Source organism: Prosopis cineraria, unplaced genomic scaffold (genome assembly GCF_029017545.1).
Source record: "Prosopis cineraria cultivar Desert tree isolate PC_DT_omini unplaced genomic scaffold, ASM2901754v1 PC9, whole genome shotgun sequence".
Classification (NCBI taxonomy): domain Eukaryota; kingdom Viridiplantae; phylum Streptophyta; class Magnoliopsida; order Fabales; family Fabaceae; genus Prosopis; species Prosopis cineraria.
The window spans coordinates 14917162-14938793 of NW_026555340.1; the positions used below are offsets into that span (position 1 = coordinate 14917162).

Consider the following 21632-nt stretch of genomic DNA (forward strand, 5'->3'; position numbering starts at 1 on the left):
ACTTGTTTCTGTTAACTTTGATGGTTCAGTGCAATTACCGTTGATAGGTCAATCAAGCCCTTATACATTTGGGTCAAATTATAAAAGAGTTTGAGTTAGGATTTGAAATAATAGGGGTTTAAAAAGGATTTTAAATTACAAAAAGATTAAGGGAGAATTCAGATTTAGATTTAGGTCAAATTCAAATCCATATATTTTTAATTATTCAAACAATGAATTTAGTTCAAATCCAAATCCATGTGTATCCAAGCATAGCATAAAGGACTTTTATTGTCACTTTCTCTCTCTTTTTTAATGTGTGTGTTAGGGGTTGTTTAGTCTTTTTGCAATGTAATATATCTTCATATAGGCCTTATGATCCTGCAACATAATTTTAAAATCATTTGATCTTTGTTCATAGATAATATTCTTAGCAGGTCTTTTGATGTGATTTATCAATTAATAATAAAATATGATAAACTATAAAGACCTACCATTTTATTTTTCATTAACATTCTAGTAACACCATGAATTCAAATATTAAGTAAAAGTAAATGTTATTCACTTATTTTTATAATAGGATTCATTGTTAAATTAAAATGAAACCATTTGTTGCGTTAGAGAAAATTTAAAAAAAATAAAAAATTAATCATTTGGTTCCTACAATTTTAATATAATTGTAACTCAATCCTTGAACTTTCACTCATAACTCAATCCTTATAATTTTAACTCAATTATAACTCAATCTTTAAACTTTAACTCTTGTAACTAGGTATAATTTTTAGCCACTTAAATATATTTTTTATATTTTAAAAAATAAAATGATAAATATTAAAATTATTTTAAAAATTTAATCTTGATACTTTTTATCAAGATTAAAAGAATTTAGTAATTCAAAATATTAATCCTAAAAATTTTAATCTTTATAATTTTATTTTTAAAATATAAAGAGCAATACTTTAATTGATTAAAACTATAAAGACTGAATTACAAAAGTCAAAGTTCATAAATTAAATTACAACTAAATTAAAATTATAAGGACTGAGTTACAATTAAATCAAAACTTTAAAGATTGAGTTATAACAATTTAAAGTTCAATGATTAAATTATAATTGAATTAAAATTTCAAAAACAAAATAATTAATTTTTTCAAAATTAAATTATGAACATAAAACTTAAGAAAATATGAAGAGCCCGAAGTAAACCGAAACTACGTAAAACAATTTAAGAGAAACTAAAAGTCTGAAACATAAAATTGAGGCCAAAAAGCATTTGAGCATTTTTGTTTTGCTTTGAAAATAAAATGTTATCTAGTACTCTTAGTTTTTATTATAAATCACTTTTAACGACCACAGATCAATGAAAGTAGTTGAAAGTAACTTATACGTTTAAATTTTAAAAAAGTATAACTACTTTTTAAAATTGCTTTTAATTAAATTCATTAATTTCTAGCATCATCTTTTTTCCCTAAGAGGAAAAAAATGATTTTCACCCTGAAACGACATAATGAGTCTCGAGCTTAACTTCATTTTATGGTCCCAAGTCAAAGTCATAACCAGAGCAAAAACCACCTTTTCTTTTTCGGCAAAAAGCAATTTCATAATATCAACTAATAGTCAACTACAGAGACCACTAGAAAACCAGCAAGTAAGAAAAGGACATCAGTCTGCAATAACTTTAACATGTAATACCGTTGTTGCAGACCAAAAAGAAAGTCTGCCATCCATTAGTGCTTAATGAACGAAAGAGCATTGAGAATAGCCTCCAATATCAGATGAAGCCTGCCTTTCTCCCTCACAAGATAGCTCGCTAATCCATACCTGACTTGTATGTTTGTGAGTTCTTTTTTTTTTGGAGGGGGGGTTAGGGGCGTTCAAAGTTTTGCCTCGTGTATTATATAGTTCCTTGATCTGGCCAGGACATCAAGATAGCCACAAAAGAATTGTCAGATGGTACTAATAAGTGTTAATCCTGGTAGGAGTTATGCCTTCTTAAGCATCAGGTCTCGAGTTCAAGCCCCTGTGAACGCCAGAAAAAACACAAGGTCTTCAAGAGAGCCGTCCAAAATTGTACTTGACAATACTCAAATTTGACCTAATCAAAAATCCATATAAAAATTGTAGATGGTAACAATTCTTAAGTTAATTCAGAATACTAAAGAAGTCTAGCTGCTGCACTGCAATAATACATAACATTCACAGCCCAATATCAGCTCAGTGCTTATAACATGATTGCTTTTCAAAGTCACCAAGAGAATTTTGCTTCATGTAAAATAGGGTTTTCTATCTTGTCACTAGCTGTGCAGTCATGGGAAGAAGCAAAAAGTAGAGAATTGTTTCATTATCAACCCGGGTAGCAAACAAATAAGTTGTTGTAGCAACTGTTGTTGGCTCATCATGATGTAAATATGTATTGTCTCTGTAGTCAGAAACCATTTTTCAGATCTAATTTCTCAGTCTCTTCTTTCATCTCTTCTAATCTCAAGCTTCTCATCCAACTTCTTCGCTTTCCAAACTTTAATATCTACGCAATTGAAATTTCAACTCCCTCAACAAACCATACATATTCTAAGGAACCCTAAAGCTGCGAAGAGAAGCCTACTAAACAGAACTTGATGATCATTATTAAGCAGAAGCATCTTTTAGATGCTAACTCTTGTAAGCCGCCAATAAAGCCTCTTCATTATCTCTAAACTCGAAAATATACTTCTGCAAGAATTTCCCCTCCGGCAATAGTAGCACTTGAAGAAAACTTGGATTCTTCTTAAGTAACTCTTCTGAGATTAGGAGTTGCAAAACCCTCCATCGAGGAATCACCCGTTTCTCCATGCTTAACGTCAAAATCACAGGGTTCTTAACAAGCACTGACTTAGGAAGCATAATTTTATCCAAGCACACTTGAATTTTAACTTTTAGATTCTTCTCAGATCGCTGAAGCAAAGTGGGAGCTCTTCTAAACATTTGCACGGTCTCTTGTTTAGAAAACCCACAACTCTGAATTGACTCCAACTTTCTGTTAAACGTATCAAAGCTTAAGCTACTAATTACCATGACCGCATGTACCAACATTCTTGAGTTTATGCAGAAACCCATGTTTACAGCCCGTGAAACATAGTTTCGAAGCACGGACTCTCGCATGACAAAAAGGCGAGCTTGTTGCATGCATAAATATGAAAGCTGAGACCCAACGATCCCACAACTCTGGAAGAAAGCAGCATTGCGCAAAATCTTTCGGTGGTCTTGGATTATCCAATTCCCATCTCTGCGTAGCAACTTCATCAAATCTTCCTCTTCATTAACAATTTTCCTAATAGCCTCTACAGAAGGCACCAACGTTTTATTCAAACTGCACATCAAAAGATATGGATTCTTGGAGAGAAGCTCACCCAACTCAGAACCCCGAAACCCTAGAAACTGAAGGTACTCAATTTTCGGCTTCAGAGTTTTACCGACACCTGAAAACAAAATCTGGGGTTGAACCCCAATCATAGATAGAATCTGCGATTCAGAAAGTCCAATCTGTTTAAAATAATTAAGCACAGTCCATGAATTCTGAGGGGGCCTAGCCTGAGAAAGTCGTTTCGATATGTAGACGGATTGAGCTTTGGAGAGTTTGACGTTGGTGTTGAGGTAATCAATGATGGAATCGGCCGAGGCTTGAGTTGGGGAAGAAACAACAGTAGAGACCAGAGAAAGAAAGGATCTGGACAAATTACTCATAGAGTACACAATAGTGGGGTTTAATTTGAGAAAATGCATCGCTCAACAGCAACGGCAACTCAATCTCAAAAAACCCTAACTAAGTTCACCTTTCGGCTACTTCTTGAGCATGAAGCAGGAGTAAATGGTGGAAAGAAAGAGAGCATATCTACTCTATTCTAATTCAAGCATTGGGCACACGTCGGAGAAATTTTAGTTGAAGCTTCAGTGGCAACAAGATGCTAGCTCGTACTGCAGATGCAGTGAGAAGGCCCCGTGGACTTGCAATGCTCTCAGTTCAGCTTTTAAATTGGGGATTTTCTCGTGCCTTTGATTCTTGAACTGTTTATGGGGATGTTTAAAAAATTCCTTGTCAAATTTTAAATTTGGGAAAAGTAGTAATTTCAAAGGAAAATAACAAATAAATCTATGCAAATCACAAAAAAATACTAAAAAATGAGATAATTATTCTTAAGTTTTTAAGAAAGAAAAATGATAATAAAATACTCTTAAATTCTATAAACAACATCCAATCCCTTAAAATATTATAAATTCATTAAAGTTTCTAAAAATTTTTGTATCAATAAATTTTCAAAGTCAAAAGACTATATTACCCTTATCAAAAATAACAAATTTCAATCACAATTTTTAAATTATAAATTGCAAAAATTAAATAATAAACTACAACTTCTCAATTGTAATTTTTATTGTTAAAAAAGCCCTGACTACAACTTTTACAATAATAATTTTTATTCTGTAAATCATAATGAATAAAAAATCATAACTTATTAACTGTAATTTTTATTATTATAAAATGAGTTCTCAATAAAAAAAAACCTCAATAATAATTTTTATTTAAAAAATAATAAATTTTATTCAAAGAATCATAAAAATTAAATAAAAAATTACAACTTATTAAATTTTATTCAAAATATCTCAAGTACTGAGTCTTTTTTTTTTTTTAGCCAAAAGTACCGAGTCTTGCTCTCCTTACTTTGGGATGAAAGAAAAAGACATTTTCATTGCATAGCATAAAGTTTTTCCTTTATGCAGTGTTTGGAATATAAAAAAATAATTTTTAAAAAAGAAAATGATAAATGCACATATCCTATTTCCTCTATAGATACGAGTTTCATTTTTTTTCTTGAAAATATTTTTTTGTACCAAGCATGCACTTAGTTTTCCTCCTTGATAGGAGAAATTAGGAGAAAACAAAGAAAACATTTTTTTTCCCTCTAATTTTTCTTGTTCCTTATTTTCTTCTCTGTAGATAGGGGAATGTTACTACTGTTTGGAAGGCTGCCTCTGCTTCAAGGGTTTTAGTGCCATCATCTCCTCTAGCTTATTTAATCTACAAGGACTTAGAATATAAATGCATCATAATAAAATAAAGGTTAAGATATAGTTTTGTCTTTAAACTATTCTTGAAGGAGCAATATTATCCCTAAATTACTCATCATAACAATATTGCCCATAAACTAATTAAGTCAAAGTAATGTTGCCCTTGCCATTTAAAAGTAGTATTGTAGCTTGTGGAACCAACTTTTCATAAGTTTAGATGTAATTTTACCTCTAAACTAATCTTAAAAGAGCAATAATACACTCACCGTTTAAAAATTATAAATGTCCATTAACTGTAACTAGTGAGACTCACTTTTTATTGTCTCTCTCTAGCAATAATTTAAAAATTAAATAGTCAAACCGTCGACCGAAGCTATTAATGACTTAGTTTAGACTAAAAAACTATTTTCATAATTAAGTCGAATTGAATAGAAGTTAAATCGCTATTAAGCTAAAAATCGGAGTAAAATCGAAAATCAGAACAGTTTTCAAAAAACTAGACGGTTTTAAACATAATGTTAAAAAAGAAGCTTAAAAGTTTTAAAAAAATAGAAAAAAATTCAAAAATTAGATCCTACTAAAAGTTAATTTTATTTTTGAATAATTCATATATATAAAATATGATTTGAGATAATTTTTTTATAAAGATGTTGACATTTATAGGTGCAAATACAAATACTTTTGAATTTATTCATATCTAATTTAATTAAAATTTACTTATATTTGACAAGTTATAAAATAAAAAATAAAAATATAATAATATTAAATAAAATAATATTAAATATACACATAAAAAAATAAAAAAAAATTATGGCATGTTAATAAAATGAGACAACAATGTCGTAAATTAATAATATTATAAATTATAATTTCATAATTTGTCAAATATATATAAATTTTGATTAAATTAAATATAAGTAAACTCAAAAATATTTATATTTTCACCTATAACTATCAATATCTTTAAAAAATAATGATCTCGATACGTAAATTGTTCATAATTATAGTTGCCTTTGAATAGAATCTAATTTTTAAATTTTTCTATTTTTCAAATTTTTTAAGCTTTTTTTAATATTATGTTTAAAACCATTTAATTTTTAAAAATCGCTCCAGTTTCCGGTTCAACTCCGATTTCTTGCTTCATAGTAACTTAACTCCTATCAAATCCAACTCAATCATAAAAAATAATTTTTTGATCTAAACCAAGCCATTAATGATTTCGGTCAACAGTCCAACTGTATGGTCAAATTCGGTTTGTAAATCATTGTTAGAGAGATATAATGAAAAATGAATTCCTTTTTGCTACAATTAATAGACATTTATGATTTTTTAAACGATAAAAATAACATGCTTTTCTAAGAATAATTTAAAGGTAAAATTACACCTTAACTCATGAACATTTAGACAACGGAGGTATCATTATTTCGATTTAATTAGTTACAAATAACATTGCTATGATGAGTAGTTTAGGAATAACATTGCTCTTCTAAAAATAATTTAGGAGTAAAATTACACCTTAACTCTAAAATGAAAATAAAGAGATGCATTAAAACGTTTAACTACAAATTTCTTATTCTATCCCAGCACTTCCAGTAAAATAGCTTCTAGGCTACATTCTTCTTACACACACGCCCTAAAACTCAAGCAAAGAAGAACAAAATTGTTAAATGAGAATTTATTTTAGAAGAAATATCAAAAATAAAATTAGGTCATTTTCATTCTACTTTCCTCCATTCTCTTCATCTGTGAGACTCAGAACAGAAACTTTTAGTGATTATTACGTGGAAGCATAAGCATGATAGTGACTCTTGCAAGCAAAAAATAAATCCTTAGCATTATGCTTTAAATGTTGAAATATACTTCCTCAAGAATACCACAGGCAATTCTAAAATTAGAATAAAGAGAATCATTAAAAGAAATAAAAAAAAAAGAACAAATTTGACGAGTTGCTGCAACTCTAAAATTACACTGCATAGTTCCTTTTTTTATCTGTAATTTAATTAACTTAAGTCTTTTAGTATCAGCAACAGAACAAAGTTGCAGCCAATTTGTAATATTCTTTTTGCCAAAAACATGATCAAAAAAATAATTCACATCCATTTTTTTATTTTAAAAAAAACTCTACCATTAAAAGGATTAGCAACATCTGGTTGAGAGAGAGAGAGAGAGAGAGAGAGAGAGAGATTCGTAATATGAATGCATAGAAAAAATGATTTTTTTCCCCCGGAAAACAAAGGGATCCGTCATATAGCTAGTTAAATGTAAATGTCATTTACCTTTAAAAGTTCAGAAGGCAATGCACTTTCCCATTTTTTCCCCCTAAAAAACACTTTTCCGCATACCAAATATTGTATAAATGTCAAAAAGCACGAGCATAAAAAGAGAATAAAGAAAACACAAAAACGGTTAACAACAAGCTTCTCGGAAGTTTAGGGTATTTGTATCCTATAATAAGGTTCCCAGTAAACTAGCTTCAGGGCTCCGTTGTCCCTCAAAAGATAGTTCGCTAATCCATAACTGGCTTGAATGTTTGTTACAATAGGGGAGGGGAGGCTCAAAGTTTTGCCACATCTGTATTGTTTTGCGAATGAACTACAATTTCAGCACATTACATAATTCCTTTTTTATCTATAATTTAGTCAATTAATAACAGCTACAGAATCAGGGTAAAAAGATGCTATTACTCGTCTCAAAGGATCTGGTTTGGACCAAACTATCAGCCAGACCAAAGATAGGCACAAAAAATTGTCAGATGGTATCAACAGGTGTTAATCCTAGTGGAATGGGCTATGGCTGCTTAAGCACCAGATCTCAAGTTCGAATACATGTGAATGCAAAAAAAAAAAAAAATCTTTGGAAGAACTACACCTCAACAATATTATAATTGACCCAATCAAATAGCCATATAAAAAAGAAAAAAGAAAATGTCAGATGCTAACAATTCTTAAGGTAAAAATCCAGAATAAGAATACTAAAAAAGTCTAGCTGCTGCAATGCAATAATACATAACATTCACAGCCCAATATCAGCTCAGTGCTTAACATGATTGCTTTTCAAAGCCATCAACAAAATTTTGCTTTGCATGAAATAAGGTTGTCATTCTTGTCATATTGAAGGAACTTAACATGATTGCTTTTCTTCACTGGCTGTGCAGTCATGGGAAGAAGCAAAAAGTAGATAATAGTTTCATTATCAACTAGGGTATCAAAATACCAAGTTACCGTAGCCACTGTTACTGGTTCACCTAGATGTAAATATATATCGGCTCATCTTGAAATGCGCCAGTGAAAGTGCATTAAAGTTGGCATTAACCCCAACGTTTTCATGCAATAAGCAGACATATTGAGCTTCATTATCACTTTAATCAAGAGAACCCAAACGCACTGCTCAACCTTTTCAGTTTTCACTGTGGTCAGAAACATTTTTCAGATCTAATCTCTTATTCTCTTCTCTTCTAATTTCAAGCTTCTTATCTAACTTCTTTGCTTTCAAAACTTTAACATCTACGGCTTGAATGGGGAGATGCTGCTATTCAGGGGATATGGCAAATTTACAGAGTCAGGAAAGAGACATAAGGTGAGGGGGTTATTTTGAAGGTTCTTACTTTCTTCTAATTCCTATACAAATAGATCATGATGAGTAGATCAAGGTTTACAATACTAGACATTTTTTAGTATGTATGCATTAAGCATTGTAATTGTAGAGAAATTTTGGCAACTCAGCTAGAAAGTTAAAAATGTTAACTGAGAAAAATGGAATCAGAATTGAAATTTCAAACTCTTCCTCCCCACTCCACTCAATCCAAACAAACCATACATGTTCTAAGGAACCCTAAGGCTGTGAATAGAAGCCTACTAAACAGAACTTGATGATAATTATTAAGTAGAAGCATCTTTTAGATCTGACCCTTGTAAGCCTCCAATAAAGCCTCTTCATTATCTCTAAATTTGAAAATATAGTCCTGCAAGAATTTCCCCTCCGGCAATAGTAACACTCTAAAAAACTTGGATTCTTCTTAAGTAGCTCTTTTGAGATTAGGAGTTGCAAAACCCTCCATCGAGGAGTCACTCTTTTCTCCAAGCTCAAGGTCAAAATCGCAGGGGTATTAACCAGTTGTGACTTGGGCAACATAATGTTATCCATGCACACATGAATTCCAAATTTTAGCCTCTGCTCAGATTGGAGAAGCAACGGTGGAGCTCTTCTAAAGATTTGCATGGTCTCATCTTTGGAAAACCCGCAACTCTGAATTAACTCCAACTTTCTGTCCAACTTTACAACGCTCAAACAACTAATTGACCGGAGTGCATATACGAACATTCTTGAGTTTATGGAGAAACCCATGTTGACAGCCCGTGAAACATAGTTTTGAAGCAGAGACTCATGTCGAACAAAAAGGCGACCTTGATTTACAAGCAAAAAGGAAAGCTGAGACCCAACGATCCCACAACTCTGGAAAAAAGCAGCATTGCGCAAAACCTTTCGGTGGTCTTGGATTACCCAACTCCCATATCTGATAAGCAACTTAATAAAATCTTCCTCTTTATTAACAATTTTCCTAATAGCCTCCACAGAGGGCACCAACGTTTTATTCAAACTACACATCAAAAGATATGGATTCTTGGAGAGAAGCTCACCCAACTCAGAACCCTGAAACCCTAGAAACTGAAGATACTCAATTTTCGGCTTCAGGGTTTTATCGACACCTGAAAACAAAATCTGGGGTTGAACGCCAATCATAGATAGAATCTGCGATTCAGAAAGTCCAACCTGTTTAAAATAATTAAGCACAGTCCATGAATGCTGAAGGGACCTAGCCTTAGAGAGTCGTTTCGAGATGTAGACGGATTGAGCTTTGGAGAGTTTGACGTTGGTGTTGAGGTAATCAATGATGGAAATGTCTTCGGCCGTGGTTTTAGTTGGGTAAGAAACAACAGTAGAGAACAGAGAAAGAAAGGATCTGGGCAAATTACTCACAGAATATAAAAGAGTGGGGTTTAATTTGAGAAAATGCATCGCTCAACAACAACGGAAACTCAACCTCAAAAAACCCTAACTAATTTCACCTTTTCGGCTACTTCAGAACATGAAGCAGGAGTAAATGGTGGAAAGAAAGAGAGCATATCTACTCTATTCTAGTTCAAGCATTGGGCATACCTCAACGAGATTTGAGTTGAAGCGCGACAACATGCTAGCTTGTACTGTAAATGCAATGCGGAGCCCCATGGATTTGCAACGTTTTCAATTCTGCTTTTAAACTGGGGATTTTCTCACGCCTTTGATTCTTGAACTGTTTATGACGATCAGGCGATGTCTGAGAAATTCCAAGTCAGAATTTTAAATTTAGTAAAAGCAGTAATTTCAAAGGAAAATAACGAATAAATTTATGCAAATGACAAAATAATACTAGAAAATCAGATAATTTTTTTAAAATTTTTAAGAATTTGTCTACCACAATTTTTTTTTAAAATTTTTTCCTGTACAAAACAGTAAAAAGTATTGTTGTTAAATCTTAAACTAATAGTCTGTTTGCATTAATAAAACATTAAATTAAAATTAAAATTAAATCGCTCGTTTAAATATGTAAAAATATATGAATTTTGATTTGGTTCATATTTAAATGCATTTTAAATTAAAATTTTTTTATAATTTAAATTTTTTTACATTCTAATCATTTAAAATTATAATCACTCAAATATTTTATTTTTTTCATACTTTTATTATTAATATATTTATGATTATCATATTTTTTCATCTTTTATTAATAAAAAATAAAAATAAATTCATCATTTTTAATTTTTTTATTTTCTTTTCATTTTTTGGTTCATTTATATTTTCATTTAAAATTTTTTAAATTACCTAAATAAAATATTCAAAATACATAAATTTAAATTTAAAATTAAAATCCATAAATTCAAAGGCTACATAAGATATTAATAATAAAAATAAAGTTATTAATGTAAACAAACACAGTTATTGTATTATTAAATCAAAATTATGACTAATTGCATTATTGATACTTGAATTGAAATTGTTAATAATTAAATTAAAATAGTTAATATAAAAAATATACTTGTTATTGCATAATTAAAGCAACAAATTTATTTTAGGTATTAACAATTATATTTTTTATTATTTTTCTTAGGGTCAAAAATATAATTTTACAAACATAACTTTACCCGGTAAAAGGCATAATTTTATAAAAATCATGATAGGTAAGTGCTTAGGAATTTCAAAGTAGTTACCACATTTTGTAATATTTATTTATTATTTTCTTATATTTTGATGGGATTTATTTGGTATATTTTTTAAATGTTTTTTTCAACTTTTCTCTTGGACATGATAACCCGTGTTGAAAAAAATTAACGCATATATATATATATATATATATATTTACTTATTTTATTCATTTTTAAAATTTTTTAATTATATAAACATATTTATTTAATAGCACTTTCTAAAATTTATATATATAAATTGGCCAAAATAATATTCCAAACAACCCATTACAAAAACTTAATGAAATGAACATTTAATATAATAAATCTCAACATAAGTTATATTTAAATTTTAAAATTCGATTAATTTCAACACAAAATTTTACATTATTTAGTTAACTATCAACATAATATGTAAAATTTTTAAAATTAGGAGAGAGAGTAGACAATTAGATTATAAGGTTAAAATAATAATTTTAAATCTTCAACATAATTACAAAATAAAAATTTAGTAAATTAAGTATTTTTGAATTTTTAATAAAATATTTCTAACGGTATCAACAATTAAATTAAAGTATATGTTTTGAAAATGAAGAGTAGATTTTTATAATTTAAACAAAACTGAAAAAGATAACTCGGTGTTTTACTCTATTTAAACTAATTGTACTTTACCTTGAGAACTTCAATCCAAAGACAATTCTATTAGTAAGCAGCCCCTAACACGATTTCATTATAGCACTTAACTGCAAATGTTAGTTCAATAAAGATAATAATATTCTTGTAAAACCATTAAATTAAAATATTAAAAAAAATCATTGTGATCCATTCTAAAATTAAAATGAAACGAGTTGTTTAAGTAAGAAAAAATGAACGAAGGGTTAACCCTTAAATAATTAAACAAAAAATTTAAGAATGTCTTAACTTAAACTCATTTTTAATATAATATTTTTTAATTTTAAAAAATAATGTAATATTGTCCCTATTGAGTATAGGGAAACTAAAAAAATTGAGGTCAAAATGCATTTAAGCATTTTTTTCTACATTGTATTATAAATTAAACAAGATTAAAAGAAAAAAATGTTCATAAACTTTTATTTTAGGGTAGCTAGTATCTTTAAGTGAATAATGATATAAAGTATCTATAAAGTTATTTTAATGGATCCATCAGCCCCTAAATTGTTAAATAAGTTTAACTTTGATAGTTTAAGTAATAAGTAAGTAAATGATAGATTAATTTTGCTGACATAGTTGAATCACATTTTTTCCTTCTTGGGAATTAGTTTTCTTGCTCATCCCATGTGCTCATTTTTTAGATGAGATTTGGACCAGATGGCCCAAATTTAAAGTATTATTATTATATTATTATATATTATACTTATTATAAAAATATTTTTAATAATTTTTTATTTTTAACTTGGTCTAAATTTAATTTAAAGGTCTAGTTTGCTAGATTTAAAATTATTTTATGATTTTTGTAAATTTTTATAATAAATATAATATTTAATAATATTTTAAATCTGAACTATCTGATTAAAATGCAGAAATGAACATGAAAACTGGACCCTCCTTCCTACCGCTTGCAATTCTACTTCCTCTCTCTCTAAACCCAACTCTGACACCTCTCTCTCCATTGCCTTCCTTTTGACGTCAGCCACATCTCTCTTCTTGGCTCTCGCCCTCTCCCCTCTTCAAAGTTAAGCTTCTCTTCCACTCCAACTAGATTGTCTTCTCTAACCCAAGTAACTTCCCCCCCCCCCCCATCTTTCATGCTGAATTGTTAAAGTCAATGGCTAGACATATTTGAATCAATCACAATTCGAGCAAAATTTATTTAAATAAAATTTAAAATATTTTATTATATAAAAAAAATTTATATAATTAAGTCTGACTTTAATCTCTCAAGCTTTCAAGTTGATTTGAATATTTGAATTGTTAAATATTATTTTATTTTATTTTTTATTTATATCTAATTTTAATTCTATTTTAAAAAATTAATTTTTTTTAAATTTTTATATTATTTTATTAATAATAAATTTTTGAGTATTCAAACTAAATTCATTTAGGCTCTTGCTTGGCTAAAATTTATTCAAGTTTATTTGAACAGTTTAAATAAATTTGAAGTAAAAAAAAAATCTTTTAATTCTAAGCCACGACCTTAAATTTTTTAAGTTTATTCAAAATATCATATCAAACTTAGCTCAAATTATGTCTTGCTGCAATTCAAAACTAGAAAAATGGGATCAGGGCAGGGTGAGGATTGGGTAATGAATGGAAAAGAAGAAGGGGAATAATGGAGAGGTCCTGGTGCAGAAAAATGACTTCTCTCTCCCGTTTCAGATTGTCTCTTCTTTGACCCAAGTAACTTCCCCTCTCTCCCCCCCACTCATCTCGGAGGCTTCCAACATTTGAAAATGGTCATCGACCAATTTCTTAGGACCTGAGACGATGATGGATGTGACTCTCCTAGGAGTGATTTTATTCTTTGTTTCTTCTAAGAGATATAATTACTATGAAATCTGCGTGTGTTGTGAAGTGGATGGGGGGAGTGTGGAAATTCGGGGCTTCGGGTTGTACGAACCAAGAAATGAGAGACGGCCTGATGCAAGTTGCTTTTTACCCGTACTAGGCAGGGGGGAGAATTTTTTAATTCTATTTATAAAACGCTTCAAGATTATTATGTGCATATTTATTATTTTGTCTTTATTAAATGTAAAAAAATTTATTAAATATTAAAATATTTTATTTTAAAATGAGTATATTTAATAAGAATAATGTTAAAAAAAATTTAAATTTTTAGATAGAATTAATGAGATTTAAAGTTTTCTTTAATTTCAATGAAAATACTAAAAATAATTTATAAATAGGATTAAAAGGAGTATGCCTATTTTTTTTTAATTTTAACACATATTTTTTTAAATATTTTCACATTTAATTATTCAAAGTCCTTTAAATTGGGGGATGAGAGAGTAGACAATTAGATTATAAAGAAAATTAATAATATAAAGTTTTCAACTAATTACAAATAAAAAATTACATATTTTAGAACATTTAATGAAATATTTCTCAATGTTAAAATTGAACTAAGATGCAGATTTTGATAATAATAAAAAATGTAATTTTAGCAAAATGAAGGGGATGTTATTTTATTTTACCTAATAAAAAAAAGTGCACATAAAAGCATTAAAAAAAAAAATGGTAGCCTTTCCATCCTTCTCTCGACAAGTGAAAGGATATCCTCAATCGGGTGGCGTTTATACTATGGGGATGGTTCAAATGGGTTTGATGGTTCGATACTAATTTATATAGATAGAGCCTAGAGGCATAGCCACCTCATATAAGTATGGTTTTCTACACAGTAAATGGTGATCCATCCTTGTTCATCTAATCCACATCTCACTACCGCAATTCCCAGATATTTTTAATACATGTGGATGATATTTAGATCATGGAAATTCAACCCCTTATATTCACATGTACAGAAAATTTTGCAGGGAAGCATTTGGGCAAGCTGCAATATTTCAAAGCATAGAACAAACAGCTTGAAATATGGAAAAATGCTTCTACCTTAGACAAAGTATATTTCGGATCTCCAGGCCAAGGTAAAAATGGAGAACTCAAGGGACTGATCACAACAATGACTAGTGATTCAAAGTTATCGAAGTAGCAACATAATGTAATGATTGATTCTCAACTTTATAAGTCTATAGTGGGAGCTTTACAGTGTGTGGCCGTCTAGCCCAGAGATCTCTTCTAGCACTAGCAAAGTTAGATCATGCAACAATGGAAGACTGTGAAGAGGATAATAATAAGGTACCTCTAAAAGGAACCGTATCCCGTGAAATTGATCATGACCAAGTCCAATGATTGATGATCTTACTTACATGGGATTTTGTATGCAGACTGGTGAAACAATCCTAATGATTCAAAAATCAACTTCTGCTTCTTGCGTATATTATAATGTAATATCATAGGTAACCAAGAAGCAAAATATGGTTGCTAGACCGAGTACAATACAAAAGTTCTGCAAATGCTATGCTATCATCTGGTTATAAACACTGATGCATGAATTGGAATGTCCAACGTTGAATAAAACACCTGTAATTTACAATGGCAGTCTAAGCACCGTAATGTCACCACATAATCCTATCTTCCAAAACAGAATGAAACATCTAATATAAAATACAGTATTATTGGAGTTTCAGCCAGCTCAAAACAATTTTGCTCTCGGAGAACCAATAATTCATGGATGCCAGATGACTCAAAAATAAAAGGAGTTGATGATTTCCAATGTCACACTCAATTTGGTTGGGAAAGTGTCTTGTGTCATTTTTTTTTAATTTTATTATTATCTACAAGTATCTTCCTATTAAAACAATCTTGTTTGAGGCACTGTTAAGTAAAATATGAATACCTCTCCCAACAGGGATTGAAACCTTAATTTGCCACGTTGTGAGGCACTAACCCCTTCTACTAGATCTAACCCCCATTGATTCTTGTGTCATTTTATCATATCAAAGATTATGCTATTATATTAAAGGAAACTAAGAGTGAACATAAGCCTAAATCAGAGAGTTGCCAATGGGCTTATCATTCACGAACACTGTATAGAACACACTAGAATTTCCAATTCTTTGAATTGGGAAATTTTGGAAGCACTAGAGTATTTACTTGCACTGTATCTATAATAGAATATTATGAAGTATGAATACTTTAAAAAAGTAAATGTATCCATATTTGTATCTAATGTGCATCCGATACAATATTTGTAAGATATTTCTACATACGTATTCCATAACATTTGTAATGTGATTTTTTTTCAATAATTTTTTACTATATCACTTAAAAAATTAAAAAAAAAAACTTATGATCTGTTTGGTTCACAGAATGAGTGAAAATAAAATGTAATGTAATGTTGATTACATGATGTTTGTTTGGTATGACTTTAAGAAAATATATTTTTTTTATATTTAATAAAGTACAATCTGATGTTAAAAGATCATAATATCCTTAAGCAAATAAGGAAATTCCAATACTCCTATCGTTCTTTTTCCCTCTCCCAGGTGCAAATTACACAATCATACCCCCGATACAAATTTCACAAACACACCCCATCATTATCTTCCTCTTCCTTCTAGATTCATACTTTGCAAAACATAAATAAGAAGCATCGAAGAGGAACGTGATATGGCTGTCATCTTAGGCAAAGGCTTCCATTGATGAGATCAAAGGCCAGGGATCATAGACCATGGAGGGAGGTCGACGACCTTGACGCCGATGATAGTGACGGTGCGATGGGATGCCGACAAGTATAGTGAAGGTGTGCAGTCAGAAGGAGAGGGAGGTAGGTATGAGTGAATGAGGAGGGTATTGTGATAAAAAGGTGGTGGGAATGGGGATTACATAGGTCTAATAATATAATCCTCATTACAACATTTAAGGTAATTTCCTTTATATAATGTAATCCTCATTACATTACCTTGCACCGACCAAACATTGTGAATGGGGGAAATGCATTAGGATTACCTGTAATCTTGATGCAAGGAATTCAACCAAACGGGCCATTAATATATTGATTGATTGTCATAAATATCCATATATTATATTAGAAATTTTTGTTTAAAAATCAAAATACCTATGCCTATATCATAAAATGTTGAAATATATATTATAAATATTCTCATACCCGAATTCTAAAATTTTAAAAATTTGCCGTATCACTGTATCATACAGTATCATATTGGATACTCGTACCCGTATCAATACAGCCTAAACTCAACCTTAATTTGCTATTATTGATTTTCTAAAAATATTTTGATTTTCTCATACTAAACCAAACCACCACCCATACCAATGAAAGCAACAAAGAAATTGTCAATTAATGACGGTTTATTTTTGCTTCCATGTCATATAATGACAGGTGTTTGATAAAAAATCCAGACACTGAAGAAGTCTAGTTGCGGCGCTACAATAACAGATATTCACAGTACCAATATCAGTAACTCAGCATATAAGTGTGTCAATTTATGCATGATCTAGAGTCCCCTTATCCATATCAGAAAGAAAAAAACAAAAAACAAAGAATTATCATTGTATAAATCCATAATACTAAAGAAGTCTACCCGTAGACTGCAATAACACATGACATTCACAGCCCAACATCAGTTCCACAGTGGATCACGTGTCAATTTTTGCATGTCCTAGAAAATTCATCTCAAAGCCACCAAGAGAATTTTGCTTTATATAAAATAAGCTTTTCTTTCTTGTAACACGAAAGAAACTAACATGATTGCTTTTCTTCACTGGCCGTGCAGACATGGGAAGAAACAAAAAGATGAGAATTGTTTCATTATCAACTAGAGTACCAAAATACAAAGTTGCTGTAGCCATTATTACTGGCTCATCTCGGTGTAAACATAAACTGGCTCATCTTGAAATGTGGCAGTCAGAGTACACTAAAGTTGGCCTTGACTCCAACGTGCCATGCAAGAAGCAGACATATTGAGCTCCATTATCAGTTTAATCAAGAGAACACAAGCACACTCCTCAATCTTTTCTCTACGGTCAGAAACCAATTTTCAGATCTAATCTCTTATTCCCTTCTTTCTACTCTTCTAATTCCATGCTTCTTATCCAACTTCTTTGCTTTCCAAGCTTTAACATCTACGGCTTGAATGGGGAGATGCTGCTATTCAGAGGATATGGCAGATTTACAGAGTCAGGAAAGGGACACAAGGTGAGGGGGTTATTTTGAAGGTTCTTATTTTCTTTTGATTCATACACAAATAGATCATGACGAGTAAATAAGATCTACAAAACTCGAATTACAATGCATATCATTCAAATTAGAGTTGTAATTGTAGAGAAATTTTGCCAACTCAACTATAAAGTTACAAATGTTAACTGAGAAAAATGGCATCAGAATTGAAACTCCCATTCCTTCCTCTATGCTGACTCTTGTAAGCTGCTAATAATGCCTCTACATCATAGCTAAACTTGAAAATATACTCCTGCAAGAATTTCCCCTCCGGCAATAGTAGCACTTTAAGAAAACTTGGATTCTTCTTATGTAACTCTTTTGAGATTAGGAGTTGCAAAACCCTCCATCGAGGAATCACCCTTTTCTCCAAGCTTAACGTCAAAATCACAGGGTTCTTAACAAGCAGTGACTTAGGCAGCATAATTTTACCCAAGCACGCTTGAATTCCAAATTTTAGATTCTTCTCAGATCGATGAAGCAACGAGGGAGCCTTTCTAAGCATTTGCATGGTCTCTTGTTTAGAAAACCCGCAACTCTGAATTGACTCCAACTTTTTGTTAAACGTATCAAAGCTTAAGCCACTAATTGCCAGGACCGCATGTACCAACATTCTTGAGTGTATGCAGAAACCCATGTTTACAGCCCGTGAAACATAGCTTCGAAGCACGGACTCTCGCATGACAAAAAGGCGAGCATGTTGTACGCATAAATGTGAAAGCTGAGACCCAACGATCCCACAACTCTGGAAGAAAGAAGCATTGCGCAAAATCTTTCTGTGGTCTTTGATTATCCAACTCCCATCTCTGCGAAGCAACTTAATCAAATCTTCCTCTACATTAACTATTTTCCTAATAGCCCCCACAGAGGGCACCAACGTTTTATTCAAACTCAACATCAAAAAAATTGGATTCTTGGACAGAAGCTTAGCCAATTCAGAGCCCTGAAACCCTAGCAGCTTAAGGTACTCAATTTTCGGCTTCAGGGTTTCATCGACACGCAAGAACAATATTTGGGGTTGAACACCAATCATGGACAGAATCTGCGATTCAGAAAGTCCAATCTGTTTCAAATAATTTACCGCTGTCCTTGGATGCGGAGGGCACCTAACCTGAGATAGTCGTTTTGAGAGTAGTCGAACTGAGATTTAGAGAATTTGAAATTGGTGTTTAGGTAATCAATGATGGAAATGTGTTCTGCTGAGGCTTGGGTCAGGGAAGAAACAAGAGTAGAGAACCGAGAGAGAAAGGATCTCGACAAATTGTTGATAGAATATAATTGCATTGCTCTACAACAATGCAAACTCATTCTCAAGAAATACCCTGATAACTCCGAAAATGGCAGAAGGAAAGAGAATATATCTACCTTAATTCAAGCATTGGGCATACCTCAAAGAGAGATTGGACTTGAAGCTTGAGTGGCAACGAGATGTTAGTTTGCATTGCAATGCGAAGGGCCTCGGATTTGCGACGCATTCAAATTTCTCAATTTCTGATTTGGAATCGAGGATTTTGCGCGCCTTCATTTGAGTATTTTTGGTTTTTGATACACTCATTTGAGCTCTTCGAGCTGAGGTTTAATGTTTCCGAAAGCAAAAATGAGATTGACCTAAAAAAAACAAAAATGAGAGCATCAAGAATGTTTTTTGTATTAAAATTGCAAAACAAAAATTAGAATAAATTTAAGTTTATAAATTAGTGTTAGGATAACAGTTAGTAACTTTAACATGATTTATATATAGATAGTTTTTTTTTAAATCAATTTGATAAACATAAACTTATTTGAACAATAAAATAAAATAAAAAGTTTAGATATGTAATCACAGAAAAATATATGAATTTTAGAAAAAATCGCACTAGAATCCTGTGTAGCAATTTTGTTGCAAAATTATTAAAGGATTCTGATTTTTACATTATTTATGGGAGAATTAAATGTACTCCTCTAGTTCTATTCATTGAATAGAGAAAAAAGATTAATTTTAATCTTATCATCGTTATCATTATATATATTAATAGTTTTATGTTCATGTCTTATGTGATTTTGTGCTTAGGAATCTAGGTTTTGTTGTTAGTTTGTAAATAGATTCGGATTAAAGTTTTAAATATTTATAAATAAATTTGAAGGCTAGTCACAATATATATGTGTATATATATATAACATATATATTTATATATGTAAGTTTACTTTAAAATATGATTTTAAATATTTATATTGATGGATTAACATCTTATTTTATGTAATCAAATTTTATCTTATTTAATTTGAAGATGTATTGACTTAAATTTTAAAGATGGATTCAATTTAAATTTTGAAATTCAAAGTTACTCATAATAATTATTTATACTAAATATAATTTAAATTTTGAAATCTATTTCAATTATTTAAATTGATATCATGTATAAAATATTTTAATGAGAGGTTGTGAGAAAATTATTAAATTGACTAACCAATACTTATTTTAATATGCAGTTATTTAATGCCACATGTTATTTTGTGTATATTTTAAATTGTGACATGTGCCCCTTTTTGAATACTCTAAATCAATATATTCTTTTTTCTATCTGTCTAAGTTTAAAAAAAAATATGGTTGATAATATTTAACATAATTTCATAGATCTTAAAAAATTCTACTTGAATTTTAAAACTTTAACCAATACAGTCATGAAGATTTATAATTTAAATAAAATTATCAAATTCAAATCAAATTTTTCTTTCATTTAGATATTATACCAATTACAAATAAGTGACGCTGTCTACTATTTCTTTTCACACTTACGGATTTGATTAAGGGTTAAAGAGTAATGTCATTCTAAATGCTAAAAAAATTAATTTTAAATGTTAGTTGAACAAAGAAATTATTGTAAAAGATCTAAAATATAGACAAGGACCAAAAAAATACAAAAAGGACCAAGAAAATTTTCTCTGTCTCTTTTCTATAATTTTTTAAGTTTTTTTTTAATTTTTTAGTTAACTAACAATCAAAGTTATCATTAATTAACTATCGGGGTAATATTATACTATTTTCAAAGCTTGAGGGGGGACATGACACCAAAAATAAATTTAGAGTATCAGATGCTTTTGGACCTATAGTTCAAGAACAAATTTATAATTTAACCCTTTAATTAATTTAGTAAAATCCTTGAGTTTTTTTTACATGACTGATTTATATAAATATAAGATTTTATTTTAGTATTCTTCCAGTGATTTTATATTTTGAAAATCAAGTTTGATGGGTAAGTTTTGAATATGTTTAAACTCAATTTTTAAGTATATGTATATAAAACAAAAAAACTATGGTTATAATATATCTTCTAAAAATATATTTTTTTATCCATCTTCATCTATAGTTAAATCTTTACAACTCAAATTATTGTCAAATATTAGAATTTGATAAACTTTCATAAAATTCAATAATTTCATAAGGTTAAGATATTGATTGTTTTTTGTGTAAAGTTTGAAATTTAAAAATAATCAAAATTTTCCATTAAATAATGTTATTTATATTTGCTTATTAAAAATAGTATTAATTAATTTAATGTTATTTTACTTAACTAATCATTTTATTTAATTAGTAAATATTGAGATTTAAAATTTAAATATGTTATCAAAATAAGTTAAAAATGTAAAACATATCGACCAATT

At 30.0% G+C, this 21632-nt stretch overlaps 2 protein-coding genes and 1 long non-coding RNA gene across 3 annotated transcripts; all 3 read right to left on the reverse strand.

The window, feature by feature from the left end:
- Window positions 1-1819: 1819 nt before the first annotated feature.
- LOC129320129 (uncharacterized) lies at window positions 1820-10307 on the reverse strand. The gene is made up of 2 exons (XR_008595676.1): window positions 10176-10307; window positions 1820-1998 (listed from the first exon to the last, which is right to left on the reverse strand). It is a non-coding gene; the product is annotated as an uncharacterized LOC129320129 (long non-coding RNA).
- Window positions 7213-10237, reverse strand: LOC129320128 (transcription termination factor MTERF4, chloroplastic-like). Its single transcript, XM_054965334.1, has one exon. The coding sequence runs from the start codon at window positions 10032-10034 to the stop codon at window positions 8850-8852; it is 1185 nt and encodes a 394-aa protein (XP_054821309.1). The 5' UTR covers window positions 10035-10237; the 3' UTR covers window positions 7213-8849.
- Window positions 10308-18132: 7825 nt separating the features above from the next.
- LOC129319595 (uncharacterized) lies at window positions 18133-19478 on the reverse strand. The gene has a single exon (XM_054964692.1). The coding sequence runs from the start codon at window positions 19021-19023 to the stop codon at window positions 18133-18135; it is 891 nt and encodes a 296-aa protein (XP_054820667.1). The 5' UTR covers window positions 19024-19478.
- Between the last annotated feature and the right edge of the window lie 2154 nt (window positions 19479-21632).